Here is a 26,375-nt window from a genome sequence, read left to right on the forward strand (position 1 = left end):
CTACGCTCTGCGTTTTCAAAATATCTTTCAAAACGAGTTATTAGAATAAAATGTGCACTAATCCTTGCATTTTCTTTAAACAACATATGTATGGGAAATGAGGTAGTATTTTTCTTTCGCTCCTTAAAAAAATGGTAAATTATTTTGCAACCAAATGGTGGCTTTTGGCCATGTTTATATAGAATTTCAATCACTCGAATCCGCTCACCTGTTATTGAGATTCATAAATTATAAATTTGTACAATTTTGAAGTGCATTTTCTCAAACGCTAACGCCAATACAGTGTAATGAATGCAAAACCAAACTAAGAAAACTGAATATTTTGCGAGCCGCAACTGAAAATGTTAAACAAAATTGAAATCCCTTTTTAATACACTCTGTGCACAGATAAGCAGACCTGCAAAGACAAAGAAGGATTGCATTGTTTCAATGATATTAAATCAATAAATATTATTTTCCAAAATTGATTTCAGGACTAGAATTATCATCATATGATGACAGAGACGAAAAATAAAATTTCATCACACTAATTTTGTCAAAATAATATGCGGTTCAAATATTTAAAGGAGTTTCTAAATAATTAGCTTGCGTTGTCCCTTGCGAATCAGATGCATTTGGTATTTTTGCTATTGCTTAACAAATTTAAATAAATAAAAAAAAAGAGCTTTTAACAAATTAAAAAAAAAAAATTATTAATATATATAAAGATAAGTTTTATGCTTTGTCAAAATAATTAAGAACATTTTAAAGCACAGAATCTAATCATGTGAAGATATATTAATAAATGTAGGAAGTGGCCGTCGTGACGATTGATTTTGCCGCATATTTTGTTTTCACACTGAATAATAAATTAAATATTTCTGAACATACCTTGGGTCCGTAGATTTTTTCCTCTATTTCTAGCAAATCCTAGAATATTTAAAATATTAGGGGTTTTAGCCAGTAATTTCTGATTTACTACATACCACATTTAACGTTTGAAAATTACCGGACACACGTACAATACCTAAAACGCAGCAAGACCTTTCCTAAACAGACTAACTTAAAAACCCTCAGTTGTATGATATAGGCGTCTGATTTTTATCGTTTAGTTATATTTTTGAAATGTGCGTAACGTTTGAATAACAATGAAGTTATAATTTACAAATTTATTTTTATTTATTCATGTATACTTTCAACAGTATATAAATAGTTTAATATTAATTTGCGTAGAAACGGATAAACATACTATATCGACTTGACCATTAATGCTAATGTATAAGGTCCCATATATGCAATCTCTGGTTTTTAAGGTATCCAAATGCAAGCTTTAACCGATAGATCAGTTTTCTGTGAAAAAAGTCTCACATTCTGTTTATATATAAGGTTTGAATCAGTAAGATAACATATTACAGGTTCCTGTTTTTTATAATTTGAAATCTAATAGCCAAAAAAAAAGTTATAAAGTCCATAAAAGTGATAACTGCAAAATGCAACTTAATAAATATATTTCAAAGACCCTTTGTAAAAACAAATTACGAAAATCGATTTTTTGAAATGTGAAAGAAATTTTAAATCCCTATTTAAACAATCTGTGGAGAAGTCGGCAACCTGCAAATACAAAAAAGACGGCGTTGTTTGAATATATTTAATATCCATAATCATTTTTATCTGTGAAAAAGATTTCAGGACTAGAATTTTCATCATATAATAACAGAGACGAAAAATAACATATCATCACACTAATCTCGCTAAAATAATATATGCAACATATTTTTGTTAATATAACATGCAAAATCAAATAAAATGCATTTTAAATATTTAATTAATTGATTTTTTCTAAATAATATATTTGTGTTGTTCACCATGAATAAATTAAAAATAAAATAATAAATGCAATAAATTGATTAATTAATAAAAAGTTAAAAATAAATTTTAAACAGATTGTTTAACTGTTAAGACGATTTAACAAAGTTGGGAAGATTATTGTTTTGGTATAAATTATCAAAACATTAATTATTAGTATAAACTTTTTGAAACACAGAATCTAGTCATAAGGATGCCTTAAATAAAATGCAGGTAGAGGCCCTGTCGTATTAATCGCAGGAAATATTTGAGAAATTGTTTCTGCATATATTATTTTCACGGTTTATAATAAATTTAATATTTCTGAACATACCTTGGGTCCGTAGATTTGCCCTTTTATTTTTAGCAAGTCCTAGAATAATCGAACAATTAAAAGTTATAACCAGTAACTTCTGATTACATACAATATACATACCACATTTAGGGTTAGAAAAAAGCCAGACACAAGCACGGTACCTAAAAAATGCAATATATCCCAAAAGCCCACAGACTAACACAAAAACCCTGAAAATAAGTTTATGCAATTTGTGGAGTAATGTATTTTAGCTCTGGATGCAATACATTATAAAATATGCATGTTATATCCATTTTAGACAGCTTCCTGCACTGGAGGCTCATAGCCTTCGGGGCGGTCGATTACAGCTCCCTCGGTGGACACGACGGCTTCGACAGATTTTCCACCGCCGTCACCATGCAACTCCAACAGTTTTGAGACATCGAAACGCGGCTTCTTCAATACCTTAACTTTACGGATGTAAACATCATGCAAAGGATATATACGCTGACAACTTTTCTCAATATCTTTGGCGATCGAGTCTAATGCCAGTTTGTTGACCAGTTGCTTCAGATCGGCACCGCTGACTTCGTTAGTTATTATGTCAGTCATTCTAGCGCGAATCTTGCGGACTTGCGATTGTTGAGCATAGCATGTTTTGCGCTGAGACTGCTGATCCTTGGCGGTAAATCCAATGCAAAACACTCGCAAAAGGTACCCATCGACAGTCTTGGCTTCAACAATAGCTTCAATAAGTGTTTGCCATTTTTTCACCATGGACCTAGCAAATATATAGATTTTCTAGTAACCAGTTACGCTTTATACAAAAAAAAAAAAAAAAAGCCAAATAAATACTAATATTTAGACACTAACCTGTACTTGTCAGTAGTAAGATCCATGCCGTGGAAATTACACAGCACGTTGCGGTCTTGAACGTCTTCGGCAATAAGACGGAACTTACGGAAAGAACGTTCTGGATCAATATCCTTTTGCAAGTCTGCCAAAGAGACTTCAAAAACGCGACCCTTCAAATAATCGGATGCTATTCTCTGACCCTGGGTGCGGTTGACAAGCGTTTTACCGATTTGACGGGTTTGAAACATATTTGGAGCCTTGACATCGTACCAGTCCTTGCGAGAAAACGGGTCGACTACCTTCTTTTTGCCGCCCTTCTTGCCACCCTTGGAAAGACCTTTATTTTTGCCGACTGCCATGTTCAACGAATAAACCGGAAAAGGTCGAATCACGTTGACTGTAGTTGTCAAAAGGAGGAAATTAGTGTTGGGTAATGCCAATATTGATATACAATTATTTAAGACCCATATGCACTAATCGACTTACGACCAGCACCCGCTGGTTGGGATTTAAGACAGTAATAGCGTATTTCCACAGAAATTCATCCACCTTCAACCATCCTTTGAAGAGATGGTCCATAAGAATTTGCCGTTCCAAAAACTTTCCAATCAGTCCGCCGTAAAATTTCACGGACTTTTACGGACTCCATTGAAATCGGTTGGGATTTTTGTTTATGTTTTGGGTTTGTTTGTTTGAGTCAACACAAACGGTGGTGCTCAAAAATGCTGATTAAATGTATTTGAATAAAAATACCTATACAAAGACGATTGGGTGTTATCTAGTAATGTACAGGTTTTTGTAAATTTTTTCTTTAATTACGGCTTTATTTTTTTAAATTGAGGTATGTAATCCACACTGTCTCCACACTGACTCCAAATGGTCAGCAAAAGCAGGTCAAACACTTTAAACATTTTATGTTGGTCACCTCGATTTTTTAGAGAACGATGTCTATCGATTATAATTAAGTCGCGGACAATAATAATTATATAATTACCAAGTTTTCTTGAACTTAAGAATTATTATTATGTAACAACGAATGAAAAGCCAATACGTATTTTTATTTATTTAAAGTAAAACACACCAACCATGTTCGTCCGCATCTTTAATTATTAATGATAAATCTTTAGAAATTGTGGTCAATTGAGAATTATTTGTTTGCTGTTTTTAGGGGTGAGGACCGCAAGCAAGTAAGTAAAACCTAACAAGGGAAAGTATCTAGGAGCGTTCAAATAGTGCAACTACTGTGAAGTACATTAACTTGTGAGACGAAAAGCTGAGCAACCTGTGAGGAACGAAAAAAAAATTGAATTTAGTACTGCGGTGTTATCCAGTTAATTTGATAATTTTACGTTTTATTCCTTTGCGGTTTTTTTTTTTCTTGTAGGCCGATTAGCTACGTTTGCAACAGCGGACTTTGACGGACTAATTTATGCGATAGTTAGCCGATGTTTCTGCAGTGCAACACTCTTCCCACGCAGTTCATCCCTAAAAAACCGTTGTTCCTACAGAGCACATCCACCTTCCGATTTCAGCTGTTCATAACAGCTGTAGCTTATCAAAACATAACCAAAGATGGTTTATCTGTTGACATTGTTTACGTTTTGACAAGGCACAGCTGTTCGGATCAGCTGAAATCGGAAGGGTGAAGGTTGATGTGCTTTGTGGAAATCGGAGTTTCACATTTGTTGAAAATCCAACCGTTTCCAACGGATGGACTGTGTGAAAAGAGGGCATTATAGCCTGATTCCATTTGCGCCATTCAGCTAATGCAAATGCCACACCGACACTTGATCGATCCGTTTTCCTTTTGAATTGTTTTATAGCCTGATTCCATTGCCGCATTAGTCGACTTTTTAAATGTGCCTGATTCCATTGGCGCATTAGCATTTAGTAAACGCTACTCCGACATGTGAGTGGCACTAACAGCTGATCTGGGCTTGTACACTTCTGAATTTTGGCAAATCCAAAAGAAAATAATTAAAATTATTGAACATGAGTGAGTTTACTAAACTCTGTAATGCTCAGCAGGACATCCATATTGCGACCGAGACATTTGCCAACTTGGATGACAAAGAAGAGAAACTGATTGCGTTGTTATGACGGGTTTGCAATGGAGACCACCACAGTTTCTAAAAAGGGCAAGGATCCCCGTATATGTGAGAGTTATTAAATGCCAAAAATCCAACAGTAATGCATTGTGGTACTGCGAGCAGAATTTGCAGCGTGCGCTTTAGGTTTCAGTCATTTTTATACAAAATAGATTTTATATTCAAAAGACATTAAAAATTGTAGTGGTGGCACGAAGAAAATATCGTTAAACATCGGTATTATCCGGTATTTTTTCTAAAAACTTTCGGGGCGAATGGTTTTTAATCGCATTTAAAAATCGCATTTATTTTAAGTGCGGCATTTAGCCTTATGGGATTCCCTGTGTAAATAAATGCTCATTTGGCTAAATGCGTTTTAATGCGGCAATGGAATCAGGCTATTAAATGCAAATAAAAGTATTGAAAGTCATGATTTTAGGTAAATTTATGTAACTTAATAATGATCAAGAGAATTTTTACAACTATATATTGTGATATTTGTTGTTCCTGCGCTCGTTTTAGTTATCTTCATTCAAAATTCGATATTTATTTATTAAATTTTTAATTTCCCACATTGGTTTTTAACTATAAACTATTATTGAGGCTATACGAAGGAATTCGATTTTTGGTTTAACCAGAAAATAGAAGTCGAAACATTCCAGTTGGGAATAAACACCTTCTAGAACAAGTTGTTTTACGGTTACATTGCAAGCAAAAAATCGGTTACATATTGACTAGAAACGTGTGGTTATAGCACAGGAGAGCTATAAAAACCTCGATAGTGACCCCACTTATTATTTTTGGTAGTGATAGTTTAAGCAATCGATAATATCGATACTGTCGACCTAGAAACATTTTTTTTGAATGCTTTATTGTTGCTATAGGTCTTTGTACTACAGTTTCAATTTGTTGAAATTAATATTATTAGAATTTATACAGACCAAAACAATGAAATCCGTTCTACGGTCGACATTGAGCCAAACAAAAATTAAATCTATTGCTTAGAAAATTAAGTTATAGCCTGATTCCATTGGCGCATTAAAAGGCACTTAGCCTAATACGCATTTGTTAATACAGGGAATTCAATAAGGCTAAGTGCCGCATTTAAATTCGCCCCGAACGTTTTTAGAAAAAATACCGGAAAACCCCGAAGTTTAACGATATTTTGTTCGTGCCATCACTACAACAACTATTTTCTATATGCCAGGTTGGCGCAATTTTTGATGTCTTTTGAAAATAATTTCTATTTTGTATAAAAATTACTGAAACCATGAGTGCACGCTGCACTTAAATGTCGGAGTAGCATTAGCTAAATGCTAAAGCGCTAATGGAATCAGACACAATTAAAAAGTCCACTAATGCGGCAATGGAATCAGGCTATAACATAATATATGGTAAAAAAATTTAGTATTTAATATAGTATGTAATTTTTTAGCATTAATAGCATGCTTAAATGCTCCAGACTTGGTTGTTCCGCTCGACGCATTGATGGTGGCGAAAATAATCTACGTTGACCCGCAGCACAACCGCCATCGATAATATCGGTAGTATTATCGATTGTTTTACAGCTCTATAGCAGAGTCCCACAGTGCCCATCCTAACGAAGCTGTTATGGGCTTATGACACTACATTTTTGGCCTCATTCATTGCTCATTTTTTGTTTTAACTATACGATTTTACGTAAGTGCGAGCAAGACAACTTATGACGATTCCAATGAGCAATGAATGTGGAAAATTGTCAGAACCGATACCCTATAGTAAAAAATATTCACCGTCATTTCGTATAAAAATACCATTCGATGAAATACCACCGGGGCCGACATATCAATGAGCAAAATTGTATTTAAAAATTACAATTTTGCTCATTTATTGGATTTGACGACAAAACGAAATGAAAAAGCGAGACTTAAATGTATATCAAATATTTTTTACCATTAAAAGGTAACAACTGAAAACTTTTAAAAGTTAAAAGTAGCGGAATAAACACAATATAACAAATAAAACCATAAAGTTTAAATTTAACGTTAAACAGGCAGTGTGACCGTGATTATATAACCAAAAAATCTCAAGCAGTATCCATGTAGTTGTCTCTGTCTCTGAGCTTTAATGAATTAGTTAGTGAATGAGGCCACCAATGTAATGTCATACCCGTATTAAGATTTTTGATGGATGGTGGACTGGTGTTCACACAGAGCCACCATCCGTCTAAAATCACAGTCGCGTTAGCAACACTTTTTCAGGGCGGTCTTTAATAGCCTATTTCAGCTGATCTTAACATAAACAAAGATGGTTGACCTGTTGACATTGTTTACGTTTTGACGAGCCACAGCTGTTCAGATCAGCTTATGGCATTAGTCAGCCGTTAAAATTAGACGGACTTTGACGAACTAATTTATGCAATACAAACATGGCTGACCTGTTGAGTTTCACATTTGTTGAAAATTCCAACCGTATTTAAAATATGCATTTGAAAAGTCGGGTCTCCACAATTTTGCCAACTATTTCCTTCACAGAGGTTGGGCCAATATTAATTCAAGCTTCTTTTCAGAAAGTTTTATCAAAATGAAATCGACAGTTGTTGTAATAATCGTCTAACAGTAAGTCAGCCTCAGGCGGACCAAAATTAAATTACAAAGGGCTCCTCTTGCAGAGGTTGTGCCAATGTTCACGGTACATAGGCAGATTAGGGATCGTCTAAAAACGTGTTGTCAAAATCTCAAGGTAATGTTAGTTAGTTTTTGAGAAAATTGCTTAACAGTGGGGGTGCAAAAAAGTTAAAAAGGAAGGCGCTCAAACGAACCACTGAACCAAGACACAAACCTCAATGTAAAATTCCATCCATATCATTAGCCAAATGAAAAAAAAAATTTCGAAGCTAAATTTTGGTTTATTTAATAAAAGTTGTGCCAACATGCACGCATTTTCATTAGATAGGGCAACTTTATAAAAATGAATTTGCATATTTATTACATGCTATTCAAACCGTTTAATTTCTTGATAATCAAGTGTTTTCAAACGTGCCATTTTCCCACATGGTAACACTGGCTACGCCTGCTGGGACCTTCATGATCCGAGACATTTACCTTATAAAAACGCACAACTTTCGACGCTTAGTTATATTATAGTTAATATGTCTTTCATAGAGGTTGTGCCAATATGATTGCATTCTCATTAGAAGGGACCCAATTTTGACCTATTTATACATTTATTACAGGTCCATTAAACCAAACAAGGTCTCAGAAATAAATTGTTTGACTTGTAAAAAATGTATTAATATATGCGCATTAGGCTAAATGCGTTTTAAAGTAATTGAGTGTTTGTGTTCTTTGTACATACTTTTTTCAAATATATAAAGTACACGAAACTTTATACTTTATATATGTAATACCTGAAGGGCTTTTCATGTGTTTTTTTTTTATTAAAATGCTCAACATTTCATTTTATAGCCGGATTCCATTGGCGCATTACAAAGCATTTAGCCCAATGCTCATTTATTTACACAGGAATTCCCATAAGACAAAGCGTCATTTAAATAAATGAGATAAGTAAATGCGATTTAAAATCATTCGACCCAAACGTTTTTAGAAAAAAATACCGGAAAATACTGATACTAAACGATATTTTGCATTACTGCTGGATCTCTGGCCGGCATAAACTCCCACATAAACGGGAATCTTTGCTCTTTTTTAGAAATTGTATTGGCAAATCCGTCCTTATTATTGTCGTCCAAGTAGGCAAACGCCTCGATACATTATGAATGTGCTGCTGAGCATTAAAGATTTCCGTAAACTCGTTCATATTCATGATTTTCAATTCATTTCGTTTTGATTTGCGACAATTTAAAAGTAAACAACACCAGATCAGCTATTGGTGCCACACACATGGCGGAGTAGCAGTATATAAATGCTAAATGCACCAATGGAATCAGGCACATTTAATAGACGCTTGTGTGAAAAGGATTTTGACATGATTATTTTTTAACTTTCTGTTAGTCAACGTTGCCTCTTAAAATTACTGTTAGACAACGTTGCTTTTTTTACATTCCTGTTAGACAAGGCTCATTTATAACATTCCTGTTAGACAACGTTGCTCTTTAACTTTCTGTTAGAAAAAGGATGTATTCTTACATTTCTGTTAAACAACGTTGCCTGTTAAAATTTCTGTTAGATAACGTAGCCTTTTAAGATTACCTTTGGAAAATCGGTGGTCAATCGATATTTTAAAATCACCGGTATATCGATATAAGCATCGTCATTTCTTGTTTTATCTTGCTCAAACGGCGAAAAATTGATCAGCGCGGACGTAGGTACGGTTCTCTTAATTGGAGCGGGAATACTTGATAAATACCTATTTTGTGCCTGCTCGATTAAATATTAATGTTTTGCGCCTGATACTAAGTACAAAATGTGTAAATAAATGATAATGTCGTGGTTACGACAAATGCTTTGACGAAGAAATATTTATATGTACAAACGTGCTGTGTCAGTATAAGTGTATGTAAATCACAAAGAAATATGTGAGTGTATCGGTATCTGTGTGCTTGCAGACATACGTGCGATCAAAGCTGCGTTCGGTACTCGTTGACTGGGCAAAGAAAAGAATGAAAACTCGTGCAAGTGTGTAAAAAATATGTACATACAAAAATGGTGTCTGATTAATTAAAGCTAAAGCGTGTATGCCTTTAATTGTAAAACCTCATTCAGGGGCTATTTTTCTCTCGCATAACAGAACAGTGTCCGTTGGAACTCTGCGATGCCGACGGCTTGTTGGTAGTTTTTAGTTTAAGAGAAAACGCGTTTTAAAGAAATATTATTTCGTTCTGATGATAAACAAATAGCAAGTACGAGTAAGTACAAATGCCTACATGATTACTAATCTTAATTTTTACTACCATCGGTATTATACAACATACCAATTTATTCGCATAACTTTATTACTGTTGAATAAGTTTTACCAACAAATTTTATTATTTTCGCAAGTATCACTTTATCTTTTATATATTCAATAACGTACGAGTTTAGTCTAAAAATTCTAAACCTTTGTGCAGATCATTGGCGTGTTAAAACATATAAGTGTATACACATTCATCTGCACATATACGTACACTCATATGTAGACATAAGATCCGATCCTCTGTTTCGAATCCAGAGAGGCGACAGTACTCACACAATAACACCATAGCACGCATACCCTGATGTTTGTTTATTTATTTGCTGAAAATACAGTTTTCTGTATTCTGTTTTACGCATATTTTTTTGTTTAGACTCCGTCGTTTTCGTCTCTACCTGTTGATATACCACAATCTTGTCTCTAAATAGAAACTCGTTGTGTCATTAGTCTTGAGCCGATGCGTATTCTGTTTTCGTTATTGCCGCTGGCATCGTCGGTAAAGTTTTAACCTTAAACTAGTATGTAGTTAGCTATTTCCGTCCGTGGGTACTACCTGCATACATACCTACATATTTAGTTAAAAATCTCGGGCAGACCACAGGACAGTCAGGTAGCTAGCAAATCCGAAAATTGACAAGGACACAATGTATTTTGCTTTCCCTTTTACCTGATCAAATGATATGCTTCTCAGAAAAGTAAGAGTAAGTGAGAATTTGTCCTTGCAGAGGCAGGCAAGAACATAGTATATTTTATAATTTCGCAGAATGACTAAATTATTAACGCGCACTCTTTAGCATTCGTTCTTAACAATTTGCTGCAAAACTATAACGGGGTGCTATAGGAATAGATCTACGGTTTGATTCCGACTGATTTTAACTGCTTACGTCGCAAAGTACAATCACTATAACCCCTAATAAACAAGGACGATAACTAATTTTAAATGAAATAGAAACAATTTTATGCAATTTTAATAGAACCCTGTTGCAGTTTTGTTGTCGGATAATGAAATGTTTTTGTTTGTTTGACGTGAGGAACTAATAATTCACTTACTAGCGATTTACTTATTTTTACTGTGGTATGTAGTCCAAGTAGTGACAAACGGCATCGAGAGTGTGGTAAGGGAGCCTACCACATTTCCAACTGCAGAAGTAGCTATGTACCACTAAACCATAAAAGAACCAAAACCACGACTTTCAGTAAAACTAAGGGCTTATTCAATTACATTTTTAATTTGCAAATCGGAGGAACATAATATATTTAGTCCTTATAAATAGGGGGAGAAGAATTTTCAATTAAAATGAAGTTAAAACTTGTAGGAAAATTATAATTATACATTTCCAACCGATTTTTAACCGAAGATTTCATTGTCACCCTTGAATATAATGCATTTGGCCAATATGATCCTCCAAAACTTAAAACTTTAGTCACTGGACAAAAGCTGAGTAAAGTGGAGTTTCGTGAGATTTTGAGGGATTTTTTTATTTAGGAAATAATAGGAAAATTTTAATACGTTTTTTTCGGTGTTCGAACCTAAACGATTGATAAGTTTGCGAACCGTTTTCTCTATATGCTGGCACAGGGTTCATGTTCAAACCAGCGTTAAACAACAATTTTTTTTTAAACTAAATAATAAAGCCAATTTTATTTTCATTGTTTTTGTAAGTATTTGTAAATTTATCATTTAAAACAAGTGGCCTTTTATGTTACGTTTTAAAGATGTTAAAAACTGGTTTTTTATCATTACGTGAACAAAATCGGACATTGCATTGCTGGAAATACCCCAATATAAGTATACTGTATTAGAAAGTCAGTTGAAAAATGATAAAATCATTAATTTGAAATTGGTCAAATGAATGTAGCAGAAGTAGAATTTATTATAACCCCAAAAACACTTATTAACAAGGAAAAATGTCGTAACATACAAAATTTCTGATATTAAGTAATCTAACTCCGGAGGTCTGTGAACACCTGTTAACATGTTTTGAATACCTACGGAAATTAGTATTATAATTTGTACTGGAATTTTTTGTGATTTTTTTTTTTAATTTATATGAGTTTTGGAGCTATTTTAAAGGCAATAACATGCCCGTTATTGTAATTAAATTCGAAAATATGAAAGATGAGGGAGAATTGACATCCAAAGTATATAATTCGGAACGAGCCGAATCGGCTACATAGCTCTCATAGGAATAATCATCAAAATAAATAAAAACATTTTTTTTTATGTTTTTTAAAGTTTTTTTTTTGTAGTTCTTCGTGAAATAGTAGTTGTAATTTCATTAAAATCGGACGATCGAAATACTAAAAAAAATTGTAACTTTAAAAATATTAATTTTTTTTAAATTCTTTGGACATAGTAATGCCTTAATAGTTTAGATTAACGCATTTAATTTTATTTAAACAGGAAAACGACATCATACTCATATGTTTAAAATGTTTTAGATGTTTTAAAAAATATTTAATTTAGGCAGCCAGACAGTTTACATTAAGCTTTAAAGTCATCCTTAACGTAGTTGGTTAAATTAAAATAAGTAAAGTGATAACTTTGGCTATATTAAGCGAATTAAAAAGTTTTGACGAATTTGAATATCTGATATTAAATTTTGTGGCAAAAAATTATAAAACATTCGACTATTTAGTCACTTTTTAAATGGTCCCATTTGGCACGCTTCGATAGAAAATGACTTTGTAGACAAAAAGCTCAAATACCTGGCCGACGCGGTCCAAATGGGAACATTTTAATTTTAATTTTTTGATAATTTTTGTTATATAAAATCAAGCCCGCTTTGTTATTTAATTTTAACAAAATTACTTTGCTTAACTAAAAAATTTTCAATATTAAAAAAAAAAATTAAATATAAAAATAAAATTAAAAAAAAGCACGGAGGCAAACAATTAAAACACAGATATACTACAAATTAAATATTCTTTAAAACAAATATATTCAGATTTGTATGCCTATATGATAAAACAACAGTGAAGCCGTGATGATATCCCTTTAAAAATTTCAAACGTTCCTATGGCAGCAATTTGACATCGTTAATACAATTAATAGTTCTTTCGTTTTGTATCTCTACTGCAGCGAATACCGGCAAGCAGCGGCTGCAGAGGTGCGGCAGAGGTTCGGCAGAGGCGCGGCAGAGCGGCAATAGAGGATTTCATAACTTCTAATATTAGCTCGATTTTGAAAATAGTTATGTCTACCGATAGGTATGACCGAAACACACACAGAGTCCAAAACCTAGTATTTTACATGTCTCAGAGTGGCGAGACAGACGTGTTTGGTGTTTTGCGATTTGTGGGCGGTTAGAGTGGGCGTAGTGGCCGTTTGCGTAGGGAAAACTAGAATCAGTTAATCCCAAATCTCTCATACAGACAGACGGACATGGCTAGATCCACTCAGCTATTAATCCTGATTAGGAATATATATATTCTATATGGTTGGAAATGCTTCCTTCTACCTGTTACATACTTTTAAACGAATACAATATACCCTTTAACTCCACGGATAACGTCTATTATTATTAAAAAACAGCGAAGTTATAATTTTTTTGTTTTAATTTTATCCGATTGTTTCTGGGGGGAATATATATACGACTATATATGATATAGTCGTTCGAATCGACTCGTTCCGACTTATGTACTACTTGCAACAGAAAGACAACTTTTGGGAAAGTTTCATGTAGTTAGATTTGAAATTGAGGGACTAGTCTGCGTAGGAACGGGAAAGACGGACGGATGGAAATCGAATCGTCTGTTGGTGCTGATCAAGAATATATATCAATAACCAAATATCTAGCTTTTATAAATTCGGAGAACTTGTCGTTTATACGAACGGACAGACAGACGACCATGTCTTTTATCTGTATGACACATATCTTTCAACGAATACAATAAATCCTTTTACTTTACGAGTAGTGGGTACACTAGGTCATTAAGTACACTTAAAATCATCAATTTCCTGTTTCTTTATTACCTTTTGTTTTATTTCAGAATCGCTTTTGAAGAGTATGGATTATTTCAAAACACGGTGCAGCCAAATGCAATACATTACAGTAAGGAAGGCCTTTAGAGTCTACGTAACTTTTGCAGTTGACATAATTTAGTCAAAATTAACTCAACCGCCAAAAACCTGGAAAGGAGTAAAACATGCCTCATACACACACCAGGCATGGATCATCTGGAGATGATTTATGCAGTACTGACGAAGTGAAGATATTTAAAGACGAAGGAGACCGTGAAGATGATAAAATATCATCTGAAAACTTATTGGTTGAAGAGAAGTCAAGCTTGATAGATTTAACTGAAAGTGAGGTAATATTTAACCCCATAAACTCTATAAATCTAAGTTAAAATTTGTTAAACTGGTTCGATTTAATTTGCGAGATAACTGACTGTGCGTGTGAAAAATTACTTTTTTTTCGTGTTGAACCATTTCTGAGATTAAGTCGGCAAACGGTATGAAAATTTCTCACAATTAAATTCAGTCAGCTTTTAACTACTTTTGCCAAATGTTATTTGAATTAAAAATAATTTTGGGTTAACTGCCTATAATTTCTTTTTTATAGGTGATCACAAAGTGCTAATAATTTTTTTTCTTCAACTTTCCTATACATCTCGTTAGGAAAGGTTTCCCAGCTTAGATGCTAAAGCTCTTAATTAACACACGACTAAAAACCATTTTCTGTTATTAAAATTACATTTCAATAACATTAACCTATTTCTTTATCACCTTATGTTTTTTATTGATTAAAACTAACAAATACACAAAACCAAAAGAGTGGTAAATCATGCATTTTCCTGTGCTGAAGAATTATCGGTCTTTATTAATACAATTTTTATGGGCACAATAATAAAGGTAGTCGAAAATATGTGATTGCTATTGTTAGTTTCGAAAAGTATTTAAGACTTTATCAAAAGTTTCCTTTGCTTATCTATAAAATTGTGATAAATCTTTAACCGGTGGAATAAGTTTTTTGCCGGTTTTTCACAATAAAAAGAGCGAGGTGTGTTTTTTAATAAACGTTTCTAGTATACATACATATGTACAACGCTTTCGCTGACAGCCAGGTCAATACATTTTTTTTACTTATTTTATTTATATTAAGCATATTAATGACAAATGTAAATTAATATGTTTACGAAACCTGGTTTCATAGTTTTTAGAGACCATTCTATCATTATGGCAGTCCTTGCAACTAAAGAATATAGTTGCATGATTTTAAACACTGTCAACAGTCCTGCTCAAAGTTGTATTGCTTAAATGGCATAATAACTTCGTATTTTGCCCTGCCCCATTGTTTATATCTAAGTACATACGTGTATGGCTTTCCCGCCTATTATAAAAGTGCAAATGAATAACACTATTAAATGTTTCCAATAAGATGCAATCAAATATAGTTTAGAAGGTGCTGTCAATTTGCCAACTGGTATATAAAGGAGAAAGAACGTATAGCTTGTTGGCGCATTATTACTCTTATTATATAACTTTGAAATATTATTCTTAATATGGTTTAATATTTATTTTTTCTTTGCACGTAGGAAAAGGGTCAAAAAATTGCCAGACCGGACCACAGCCCCGTTTTTAGTAAGTATATTTTTAATATAAATAACATTTAATAACACTGGTAAACCAAAGAATTTAATTCTGTTAATTAAGCTTAGCAGAGTTGGCCTTATAAGTTTTGATATTTACGTTATTATTAATTAAAAAGAATCACTTTTATAATTAGTTTATTTTATAAAATCTTTAAGAATATATAGTAGATTAAATGCTCTTTTTGTTCGGTTTTGTTTTTTTCCTTCTTAAGTTATGTGAAGTGAACAATTTTTTAACATATAAAAACAATAATTGATCTAATTTGTGCACCTAAAAGGTTGATATACCGTTTCTTTTGATGTATGATTTTTATAATTTGTTATGTTTTTGCAATTTTCTTGGATTTTTATAAATTCTTATTCACACTATTGATTGAGACGAATTACAAACTATGTATGTATACTTGTATATTAAAAAAATATATTTATTAAATGAGAGTATACTTTGGAGTTTTTTGTAACTAAAATGCTTAAAAGGTTTGCATATAAACATGCCATATACATAAATGTATGCAAGCGTGTTTTACTTGTATTGCTTTAACAAAGTCTGTCGACATGTGCTTGTGTTGGGATGTAGACCGCGCAGGGAATTAAACGTAAAAGAGAGTATTTTCACTAGAGTAAGAGAGATAGAGCACTTCGGTAGAGAGATAGAGGTAAGGTACGAAGGTGCGTCGGATAAATAACCGGCTACGTAGACTTAAAGTTTGGCATCCACCGATTCATGTTGCTAACAAGGTGATGAAGATCGTTAACCGACACGCTACTTCAGTTCTCTGGTTTTCTGTTGATATATTTTGTTTGTGTATGCGTAAAAATGAACGAAAACCCCCATTGTCCATACATGTATAAACAAAGTGTTTTTTATACTGACAGCCTTAAGAAAATGTATAGAAATTATTGTACATCTTATAAGTTAGTTGTGAAATAGTGCTATCTTAAAGTCTTTTGTATCCTTCTAAGAAAATATATAACGAGTACGTATTCACACGTTTTTAATGTATTTTTGAAAATTAATGAGTTTTTGTGGAATTTACTGTCTCGTTCAGCTTTTTTGACTTAAAACTGTTAAGGTTGTTATGTTAGCGATTGAATTGTTCACTGTTTACCTATTTCGTTTGGTGTAGGGGAGAGGTCTGTAGGATGGGACACCTTTTGATTTTTCACTGCCATTTTGTTATAACTTTGTGAAATAATTAGTGTTCTAGACCGAGTTTGATAGTTTAGCTGTAACATTTTTTAGAAAACCGTTACCACGTAGTAAACTTTTTCCCCAGGTGCAAAAAAAAAAAAAAAATGGTTTTAAAAAATAAAGGCGATTGGAACAAATTTACCTGTATGTTAACCCATGTCTAAAATTTATTAAATTACCAAAAAAACTCAAGATTTTTAGACCCATAGGATGTTATAATTTATATTGCAGTTGGGTAGACGCTTCCTTTAAAGTATACAACTGCGTTCATAAAATTAGTTGTGCAGCGAAGGGGACCTTCCCCTGAATTTGTGCAAAAATAAGGCAAAGTTTATATTTATTTTGGAGAATAATAAAAAGGCGTACGGTCGCCGGTTTTCATGAGTAAAAATTCTTTTATTAATCAAGAATCGGAAAAAGTAAATTGCCGATTTTAGTGAGCCTCTGAGAGCGAAACTTGGTCCCCGAACAGCAATTCTAGTGGATTGAAATCAAAAATCGTTGGCATTACTTGAAGGTGATTAAATTGCCTATGGCTTGAACTAGACAGGTAGAAATTGACGCAAAAGTTTTTTAAGTATTGGACATATGAATTATGAAGTTAACTTTTTTGCTACTTTTTTTCATCTTAACCCAGTTTAAAAACATAAATAACGAACTTTGTGTATCATTATTTATACCTTTGCAGAGGGTATTATAATTTCAGTCAGAAGATTGCAACGCAGTGAAGAAGACATTTCCGACCCTATTCTTGATCAGCATCACTAGGCGAGTCGATTTAGCCATGTCCGTCTGTCCGTCTGTCCGTCCGTTTATATGCAAACTAGTCTCTCAGTTTTAAAGCTATCTGTATGAAACTTTCCCAAAAGTTGTCTTTCTATTGCAGGTAGTATATAAGTCGGAACGAGCCGGATCGGACGACTATAGCATATAGCTCCCATAGGAACAATCAGAAAAATAAATGAAAAAAAATTATAACTTTGCTGTTTTTTAATTTTTTGTTTAGTTCTTCGACATATAGCAATGGTTAAATATTTCAGAATTATGGTTTAAATTTCATCAAAACCGGACGACTATAGCATATAGCTCCCATAGGAACAATCGGAAAAATAAATGAAAAAAACTATAACTTTTCTGTTTTTTAATTTTTTGTTTAGTTCTTCAATAATTAGTATTGGTTAAATATTTTCGATTTACGGTTTAAATTTCATCAAAATCGGACGACTATAGCATATAGCTCCCATAGGAACAATCGGAAAAATAAATGAAAAAAAACTATAACTTTTCTGTTTTTTAATTTTTTGTTTCGACCAATAGCAATGGTTAAATCTTTCAGAATTATGGTTTAAATTTTATCAAAATCGGACGTCTATATCATATAGCTATCTAATAATAGAGCTGCAAGCTTAGTTATTCGATAGTTCCTATGGCGGCTATACGATTGTTCCTATGGGAGCTATATGCTATATGCGTCCGATTTTGATGAAATTTAATCCGTAATTCTGAAATATTTAACCATTACTATATCTCAAAGAACTTACAAAAAAATTAAAAAACACCAAAGTTATAATTTTTTTAAATTTATTGTTCCGATTGTTCCTATGGGAGCTATATGCTATAGTCGTCCGATCCGGCTCGTTCCGACTTATATACTACTTGCAATAGAAAGACAACTTTTAGGAAAGTTTCATGCAGATAGCTTTAAAACTGAGAGACTAGTTTGGGTAGAAACGGACGGACAGACGGACGGACAGACGGACGGACAGACGGACGGACAGACGGACGGACAGACGGACGGACAGACGGACATGGCTAGATCGACTCTCCTAGTGATGCTGATCAAGAATATATATACTTTATAGGGTCGGAGATGTCTCCTTCACTGCGTTGCAAACTTCTGACTGAAATTATAATACCCTCTGCAAGGGTATAAAAATGCTCGATTCTATATAGTCTAAGAAATTAAGAAAATGTATTTTTGATTTATTTTTTGCACTGGAATGTTTCTATCTGAACATTTAAAAAATTTTAAGAAAAAATAGTTTTTACCATCACAGTTAAAGCTAGCAAATGATTGGTTCTACTTTTTTAACTGCATACAAAACTATAAGTAATATGTAGAGCCGTTATGTTAAATGTTGTAATTGTTTGTCATTAAACAAGTTAGAAAAACTACACGATCAATTGGTGGTGCTATTATTTTAATTACATAGCTCATCCGCTAGCTTCCCCAGCTATAAAGGGAACAACATTTACAAAAAATTTAGTTTACAGTTTAGTTTTCAACATACAGAACTATCTAGCGAATTGACTGATGATTCGAATTAAGTATATATGTTCTTTATGGGGTCGATATATTTTTTGTTTCATACCAAATTGGGTTTTTCGAAATTAGTTTTTGATTATTATTTTTTTTCAGAGCTATGCGTATGAATTCATAGAAGTACAGTTTATTAATTACTCTGCTTGAGATTAGAGGTGTTAAAATTTATTATAGTTATCGCAGAGAACACGAAATACATAGGTAAAAATAAAATTTTTTACTTTCGCTTATTTTAAGTTATTTTGAGTTAGTTTGTAATCGTTGAAAACAAGAAGGAATTTTTTTCCACACTCCAAAGTAGATATATTCTTGATATATTCTGTCACGTCACTCTGGGACATGTTAGACCATAGCTATTATACTCTGTGTGTGTGTTTCTGTCAAATCTAACGATAATACTCAACATTTTTAAAATTGTTTGTATTATTTTAGAAGTTATAGAGATATTAATTCCTTTTACGTCAACGAATCGCGAAAGTCTGTCACGTCACTTTGACTTTAGCTATTGGACTCTGTGTGTGTGTTTCGGTCAAATCTATGGTATACTCAAGATTTTTACACCCGTTACTCGAAGAAGTAAGTTAGTTTAGTTTGAAGTTAGTTAGCTGAGTAACGGGTGTCTGATAGTCGGGAAACACGACTATAGCGTTTTTTCTTGTTCTTCCTTTGCTTTATAGTTTCACTCAAAAGTTTGCAATGTAGTAAAGGATACATTTCTGACCCTTTAAAGTATAGGTATTTAAATCCCAACAGGCCAGATCGGACTACTATATCATATAGTTCACATAGGAACAATTTGAAAAATAAGTGACAACAAAATTAAAACGTAGATTTTTTTTAATTTACTTATACATACGGTTTCAATTTGTATTAATATCAATTTGTATTAACATTACCATAGCTCCCATGGGAACAATTGGCAAAAATAAATAATAAACAAATTGAAAACTTTTCTGAATTTTAATATATTTAACTATTTACTTCTAGATGGAACAGTTTATTATTTCCGACCAATATTTTTGAAACGATCGAAAAATGTATCGAAATACTGACATAGCTTCATGGTTTTTAAACACATACGCGTATTAATCGAAATACAATCTTTTAAAAATTAAAAATTTTTTTTTAATAATATAATTGAGTTCTATCGATTTTTTCACTCCTGTCAGAGAGCATAATAAGGTCAAAGAATTGTAAAATATTTATAGTTCACGATTTATAGAAGACTACTTTCGAAACAGAGGCACAATCATAAAAACTAATTTGGACAAAGATTATCAAATTTAAACCTTAACATGTCTTTGCAAACATTTATTTAAAAACTTAACTGCCAGACATCCAATTATCCTGTTAAGCCTTTTTATGTTCAATGCGAAAGCTGAATTCAAAACCCAGATCAAGAAGACGAGAAAACTTTTACGGCTGTTTTGGTCTGATTCGATCAAGGCAACCATGGTTTTGAGCTTAGCAAAGTGTTTTTGGTCTTAACCAGCGCTCTGTAATTGTTTCCCGTTTAGATAAATTATAGGTGTCAAGAAAACCGATTACACGGTACTTCAAGTTAAATAATTTCAGACAACAATCCAACTGGTCCCTATTAAAATCTATTACTTAATTTATTTTTATTACTTTTTAGATAAACTGGATACTCACACTCATAGCTTCAATATGGGATACTTAGTTTCGCCCTATTCTTATGCAAACGGTACTCCAAGTGGCCTACCAGTAACAATGGTAAGAACTTATTTATCTTATGATTTCTTGTTTTATTTTCGATTATCTTATGATTTTTTGTTATATTTTCGATTACGATATAAGAAAATTATTAGATTTTTGGCAAGCTTTTAAGGAACGAGCTGCTCACCGGCATTTGAAAACTAAATTAATTAATTTATTTTAATTATCAATATGGTTTTTTTCTAACTTCAAAGGCTTTCTTTATTTGGCAAATTTAGATTAAATTTACAGGTTTTATAAATATCTTAAACAAAAGTACTTATCAAAAAACAAGAAAGGTAGCAAGCTTCCACAAGCAAGCTTCCACGCTTGCAGTTATTGCGAAAATTTAATATTCTTTTACATATCTACATATGATGAAGATGATGCTTTTAGCTCAATTATGGCAGTTATATGTTATCGTTTTCCGATTTTAATAAAACAAAGCGTAATTATGAATCATTACTATGTCCAAACGAATTTAAAAAAAACTTAAAACTAGAGAAGTTTATTTTTTTTTAAATTTATTAGTTAATTAATTTATTGTTGTTTTCCATGAGGCCGTGGGATATAATCGTCCGATTTCAATCCAATTTAATAGATAATTCTAACATCTGAAGCATTAATCATATCTTACTTAGTACAGTAGCGGACAAAGGAATCCGGACACCTAGGGTATGGCCTTTATATACTTTGATCGGTTGGGATCTTTTTTCGTGTTCTATTAAGTATTTAGTTTTATATTGTATATCGTGAAACATGTCGAAAATGACTAAAGCTGATAAGGGTGCCATATTGGCTTTGCAATCGGAAAATTTAAGTCTTCGCGATATTAGCGCTAAAGTTTGCTTTTCAAATTACTTAAAAAAATAAAAAATTATTAAAAATAATTTTGTTAGAGGTTTTTAGTTTTTTTTTTTAAGTATCAATAATTTTAGTATAAGTTTTTTTTTTTTTTTTTTTTTTTAAAAAACCTTATTGAAATTGAAAAAAGAGTTGTTTTGGTATAATTTGTTTAATAAAAATATTTTAAACCAATAAACACAATTTAAAATAATGAACGAAACGGATTGCCTGTCCGGATTTCTTTGTCCGCTACTGTATTTTTGTTTTGTATGCATTTTGAATTAGTCCGTCCGCTCCTTTATTGTCCTTTTCTTTCACCTCTCGCGCGTATTAAACGCTGCTTGCATCAACATACAAATTAAAGAAATACATAAATAAACTATTATTATATCACAAAAAATTAAAAAAAACATTTTCTGTTATGTCCCTAGCTACATGCTATTATCGTCCGATCCGGCTAGTTCCGACTTATATACTACCTTTTGGGAAAGTTTCATGCAGATAGCTTTACAACTGAAAGATGTCGAATAATATAAAATGCAAAAAGTAGAGGGTAGTGTTTCCGAATTTATTAACATATATAACATATTTATGCTGATCAGGATTATCACTGTCGGACCGTCCGTTAGTATAATGTCAGCAGCTTGAAACCTGTGAAAGATTAAAGCCAAGGTTAAACATGTAAATAGACGTTGGTGGGGTAGATTAATGGTATTGGAATCAAAAATGTTGTATGTAAAAATTTTTAAAAAATTATTTTAAATGAACAGTAAATTTATTGAAACATGAGAAGAAGCTAGCTTCGGAAGCTGGTGTTCCTATACCCTTACAGTTATTTTATAAATATTTTTGCTTTAATTAAAACGTATTTTTATATCCTTACAGAGGGTATTATGATTTTAATCAGAAGTTTGCAACGTAGTGAAGGATACATTTATATGTATATTTATTCTTGAACAGCATCAAAAGGATAGTCGATATAGTCATGTCCGTGCAAAGTTTTTAGAAGCTTTGAATTTTTTACTTGTAACTATCTAAGTAAATTCGTATAACTAAAGTTAATACTATATACTCATCGACACTTAAATTTTTGACTTTGTCGAACATATAAAATTTTCAGTGGGGGTTTCCTTTTGGTCGTAGCAATTTTGTGTCAATGACCATTAATACATATTTGTTTCGTTTTTCTTTATTTTTCAATGATATGTATCGTGAAAACAATCCTCTAAAAGAAAAGCATTTGCAGGATCTGAGGTAATTCTGGTTGCTATATATTTTGATTATGGTTCCGGCTAGACGAAAACATATTATATCGGTTTCGGTTACTGTTGCGGTTTTAATTCGGTTTTACCGGTTAAGAATAACGCATACGAAACTGGTTGGATACCCTGATTATAATGCTAACTAATCAATAAACAAAAGCAGACTTAAAACCCTTTAAAAAGATTTTTTTTTAACAATTTAAGGAAATAACCATTAATTGTGGTTCATCTGCACTTTGAATGAATGAAAATTTTTTAAATATCTGACCTGTTTCGCAAATTAAAAATTACAAAAAATTATGACAATTGTAGATTTTTATATTTGCCTGAATTAGTTTATAGCTTCACCAAAATTTTAAAACAATATTCAAAATAATTATTGTAGTTCTTCGAGATATAATAATGTTTTAAAACTTTAAAATTAAGTTGCAAATTTGTTTGAAATCGGACGACTTTAACATATAGCTCCCATTAATAAAAATGGAGAGGTAAAAAAAAGTTACTTAATCTATTTTTAATTTTTTTTAAATTTTTTTAATTAAAATCTTTGGAACATTTTCTAATTAAAACGATATCAAGTAGCTGCCTTAAGAATAATATTCGATCATTGAGTTAAAAATCATCATAGCTTCAATGTTTTTAAACATATATGCATATAGCATATAAACCGAAATTTAGGTGCTTTAAAGAATATTTAATTTAAGGAATAGCTGCAAGGGTATTTCAACTTCTGCTTGCCTTCTTGTTAATTTGTAAATTCGGAAAGACGGGCGGGCCAGCTGTCCGCCTGGCGGGCTTGACTAGGTTGACTCGCTTATTAATGCTGATCAAGAATGTATATACTGAATATGGTCGGAAATGTCTTCCTACCTGTACTACTGAATGAAATTAATATAAAAACCTTCTGATAAATACTATATAAACAAGAAAGCAAGCAAACTTCGGCAAGCCGAAGTTCATATACCCTTGCAGCTATTTCAAAAACTAAATACTCTTGAATACGTTAAAATTATGATTTACATGCGTGTATGTTTAAAAACATTAAAGCTATAATGATTTGCAGCTTAATTATTCGATAGTTCCTATGGCGGCTATACGATTGTTCCTATGGGAGCTATATGCTATAGTCTTCCGATTTTTATGAAATTTAAACCGTAATTCTGAAATATTTAAGCATTACTATATCTCGAAGAACTAACAAAACAAGAAAGAAAGCAAACTTCGGCAAGCCGAAGTTCATATACCCTTGCAGCTATTGCAAGAATTAAACATTTTTGAAAACATTAAAATTATAATTTACTTGCGTATAAGTTTAAAAACATTGAAGCTATGATGATTTGCAGCTCAATTATTTGATAGTTATTTTATATATTTGTTCCTATATTGTTCCTATGGGAGCTATATGATATAGTCGTCCGACTTTGATGAAACTTAAACCGTAAATTGGAAATATTTAACCATTACTAAATGTCGAAGAACTAAACAAAAAATTAAAAAACAGAAAAGTTATAATTTTTTTTCATTTATTTTTCCGATTGTTCCTATGGGAGCTATATGCTATAGTCGTCCGATTTTGATGAAATTTTTACCATAATTCTGAAATATTTAACCATTGCTTTATGTCGAAGAACAAAACAAAAAATTAAAAAACAGCAAAGTTATAATTTTTTTTCAATTATTTTTCCGATTGTTCCTATGGGAGCTATATGCTATAGTCGTCCGATTTTGATGAAATTTAAACCATAATTCTGAAATATTTAACCATTGCTATATGTCGAAGAACTAAACAAAAAATTAAAAAACAGCAAAGTTATAATTTTTTTCATTTATTTTTCTGATTGTTCCTATGGGAGCTATATGCTATAGTCGTCCGATCCGGCTCGTTCCGACTTATATACTACCTGCAATAGAAAGACAACTTTTGGGAAAGTTTCATACAGATAGCTTTAAAACTGAGAGACTAGTTTGCATATAAACGGACGGACAGACGGACAGACGGACATGGCTAAATCGACTCGCCTAGTGATGCTGATCAAGAATATATATACTTTATAGGGTCGGAGATGTCTCCTTCACTGCGTTGCAAACTTCTGACTGAAATTATAATACCCTCTGCAAGGGTATAAAAATTAAAAAACATCAAAGCTATAATTTGTTATACCCTTGCAGAGGGTATTATAATTTCAGTCAGAAGTTTGCAACGCAGTAAAGGAGACATCTCCGACCCTATAAAGTATATATATTCTTGATCAGCATCACTAGGCGAGTCGATCTAGCCATGTCCGTCTGTCCGTCCGCCTGTCCGTCCGTTTATAGGCAAACTAGTCTCTCAGTTTTAAAGCTATCTGCATGAAACTTTCCCAAAATTTGTCTTTCTATTGCAGGCTCGGAACGAGCCGGATCGGACGACTATAGCATATAGCTCCCATAGGAACAATCGGAAAAATAAATGAAAAAAAATTATAACTTTGCTGTTTTTTAATTTTTTGTTTAGTTCTTCGACATTTAGTATTGGTTAAATATTTTCGATTTACAGTTTAAATTTCATCAAAATCGGACGACTTTAGCATATAGCTCCCATAGGAACAATCGGAAAAATAAATGAAAAAAAAACTATAACTTTTCTGTTTATTAATTTTTTGTTTAGTTCTTCGACATATAGCAATGGTTAAATCTTTCAGAATTATGATTTAAATTTTATCAAAATCGGACGTCTATATCATATAGCTATCTAATAATAGAGCTGCAAATCATCATAGCTTCAATGTTTTTATACATGTACGCAAGTAAATCATAATTTTAATGTTTTCAAAAATGTTTAATTCTTGCAATAGCTGCAAGGGTATATGAACTTCGGCTTGCCGAAGTTTGCTTTCTTTCTTGTTTTTTATTTATTTTTTCGATTGTTCCTATGGGAGCTATATGCTATAGTCGTCCGATCCGGCTCGTTCCGACTTATATACTACCTGCAATAGTAAGACAACTTTTGGGAAAGTTTCATACAGATAGCTTTAAAACTGAGCGACTAGTTTGCGTAGAAACGGACGGACTGACGGACAGAGGGACAGACGGACGGACAGACGTGGCTAGATCGACTCTCTTAGTGATGCTGATCAAGAATATATATACTTTATAGGGTCGGAGATGTCACCTTCACTGCGTTGCAAACTTCTGACTGAAATTATAATACCCTCTGCAAGGGTATAAAAACATTTTGACAGATGGTAGCCAGTTTCGAGAACAGAAAAACGCTCGGATAAAGAAAGACTCAACTTTTATTTTCAATAAACTTGATTGTGTTCGTATGGGTTTTACGGATTTAAGATGCATTTTTTTCGGAGTCTCAAAGCTTGAATTTCGAAATACTACTCCATTGTTGTCAACCTAAATTTGGGGGTGGCTCTCGAGTATATAATAAAAACGCCTGCAATCAGCTTTGGTGGTTGTTTTTATTGTTTTTCTTTTATTCCGCTTGTTTCTCATTACA

At 32.4% G+C, this 26,375-nt stretch overlaps 2 protein-coding genes and 1 long non-coding RNA gene across 4 annotated transcripts in view; 1 reads left to right on the top strand and 2 right to left on the bottom strand.

The window, feature by feature from the left end:
* Nucleotides 1-2,356: 2,356 nt before the first annotated feature.
* Nucleotides 2,357-3,375, bottom strand: LOC108135339 (40S ribosomal protein S3a). Its single transcript, XM_017256030.2, has 2 exons — nucleotides 2,993-3,375; nucleotides 2,357-2,900 (listed from the first exon to the last, which is right to left on the bottom strand). The coding sequence occupies exons 1-2, from the start codon at nucleotides 3,331-3,333 to the stop codon at nucleotides 2,435-2,437; spliced, it is 807 nt and encodes a 268-aa protein (XP_017111519.1). The 5' UTR covers nucleotides 3,334-3,375; the 3' UTR covers nucleotides 2,357-2,434.
* A 686-nt stretch (nucleotides 3,376-4,061) lies between these two features.
* On the bottom strand, nucleotides 4,062-4,387 carry LOC121467297. The gene is made up of 2 exons (XR_005977433.1): nucleotides 4,324-4,387; nucleotides 4,062-4,256 (listed from the first exon to the last, which is right to left on the bottom strand). It is a non-coding gene; the product is annotated as an uncharacterized LOC121467297 (long non-coding RNA).
* Nucleotides 4,388-9,309: 4,922 nt separating this feature from the next.
* Nucleotides 9,310-26,375, top strand: part of LOC108135313 (protein pangolin, isoforms A/H/I/S) — a 78,742-nt gene continuing 61,676 nt past the window's right edge. Inside the window, exons 1-4 of one of the 2 annotated variants that reach the window (XM_041708660.1) lie at nucleotides 9,310-9,907; nucleotides 13,945-14,265; nucleotides 15,493-15,538; nucleotides 20,701-20,798. In XM_041708660.1, coding sequence (XP_041564594.1) covers nucleotides 14,101-14,265; nucleotides 15,493-15,538; nucleotides 20,701-20,798 — 309 coding nt within the window. In that variant the 5' untranslated portion in view covers nucleotides 9,310-9,907; nucleotides 13,945-14,100. The remainder of the gene's footprint in view (nucleotides 9,908-13,944; nucleotides 14,266-15,492; nucleotides 15,539-20,700; nucleotides 20,799-26,375) is intronic. The other variant, XM_041708658.1, reaches the window with a different exon arrangement.

The sequence above is a fragment of the Drosophila elegans genome, unplaced genomic scaffold (assembly GCF_018152505.1).
Source record: "Drosophila elegans isolate 14027-0461.03 unplaced genomic scaffold, ASM1815250v1 contig_349, whole genome shotgun sequence".
Lineage (NCBI taxonomy): Eukaryota > Metazoa > Arthropoda > Insecta > Diptera > Drosophilidae > Drosophila > Drosophila elegans.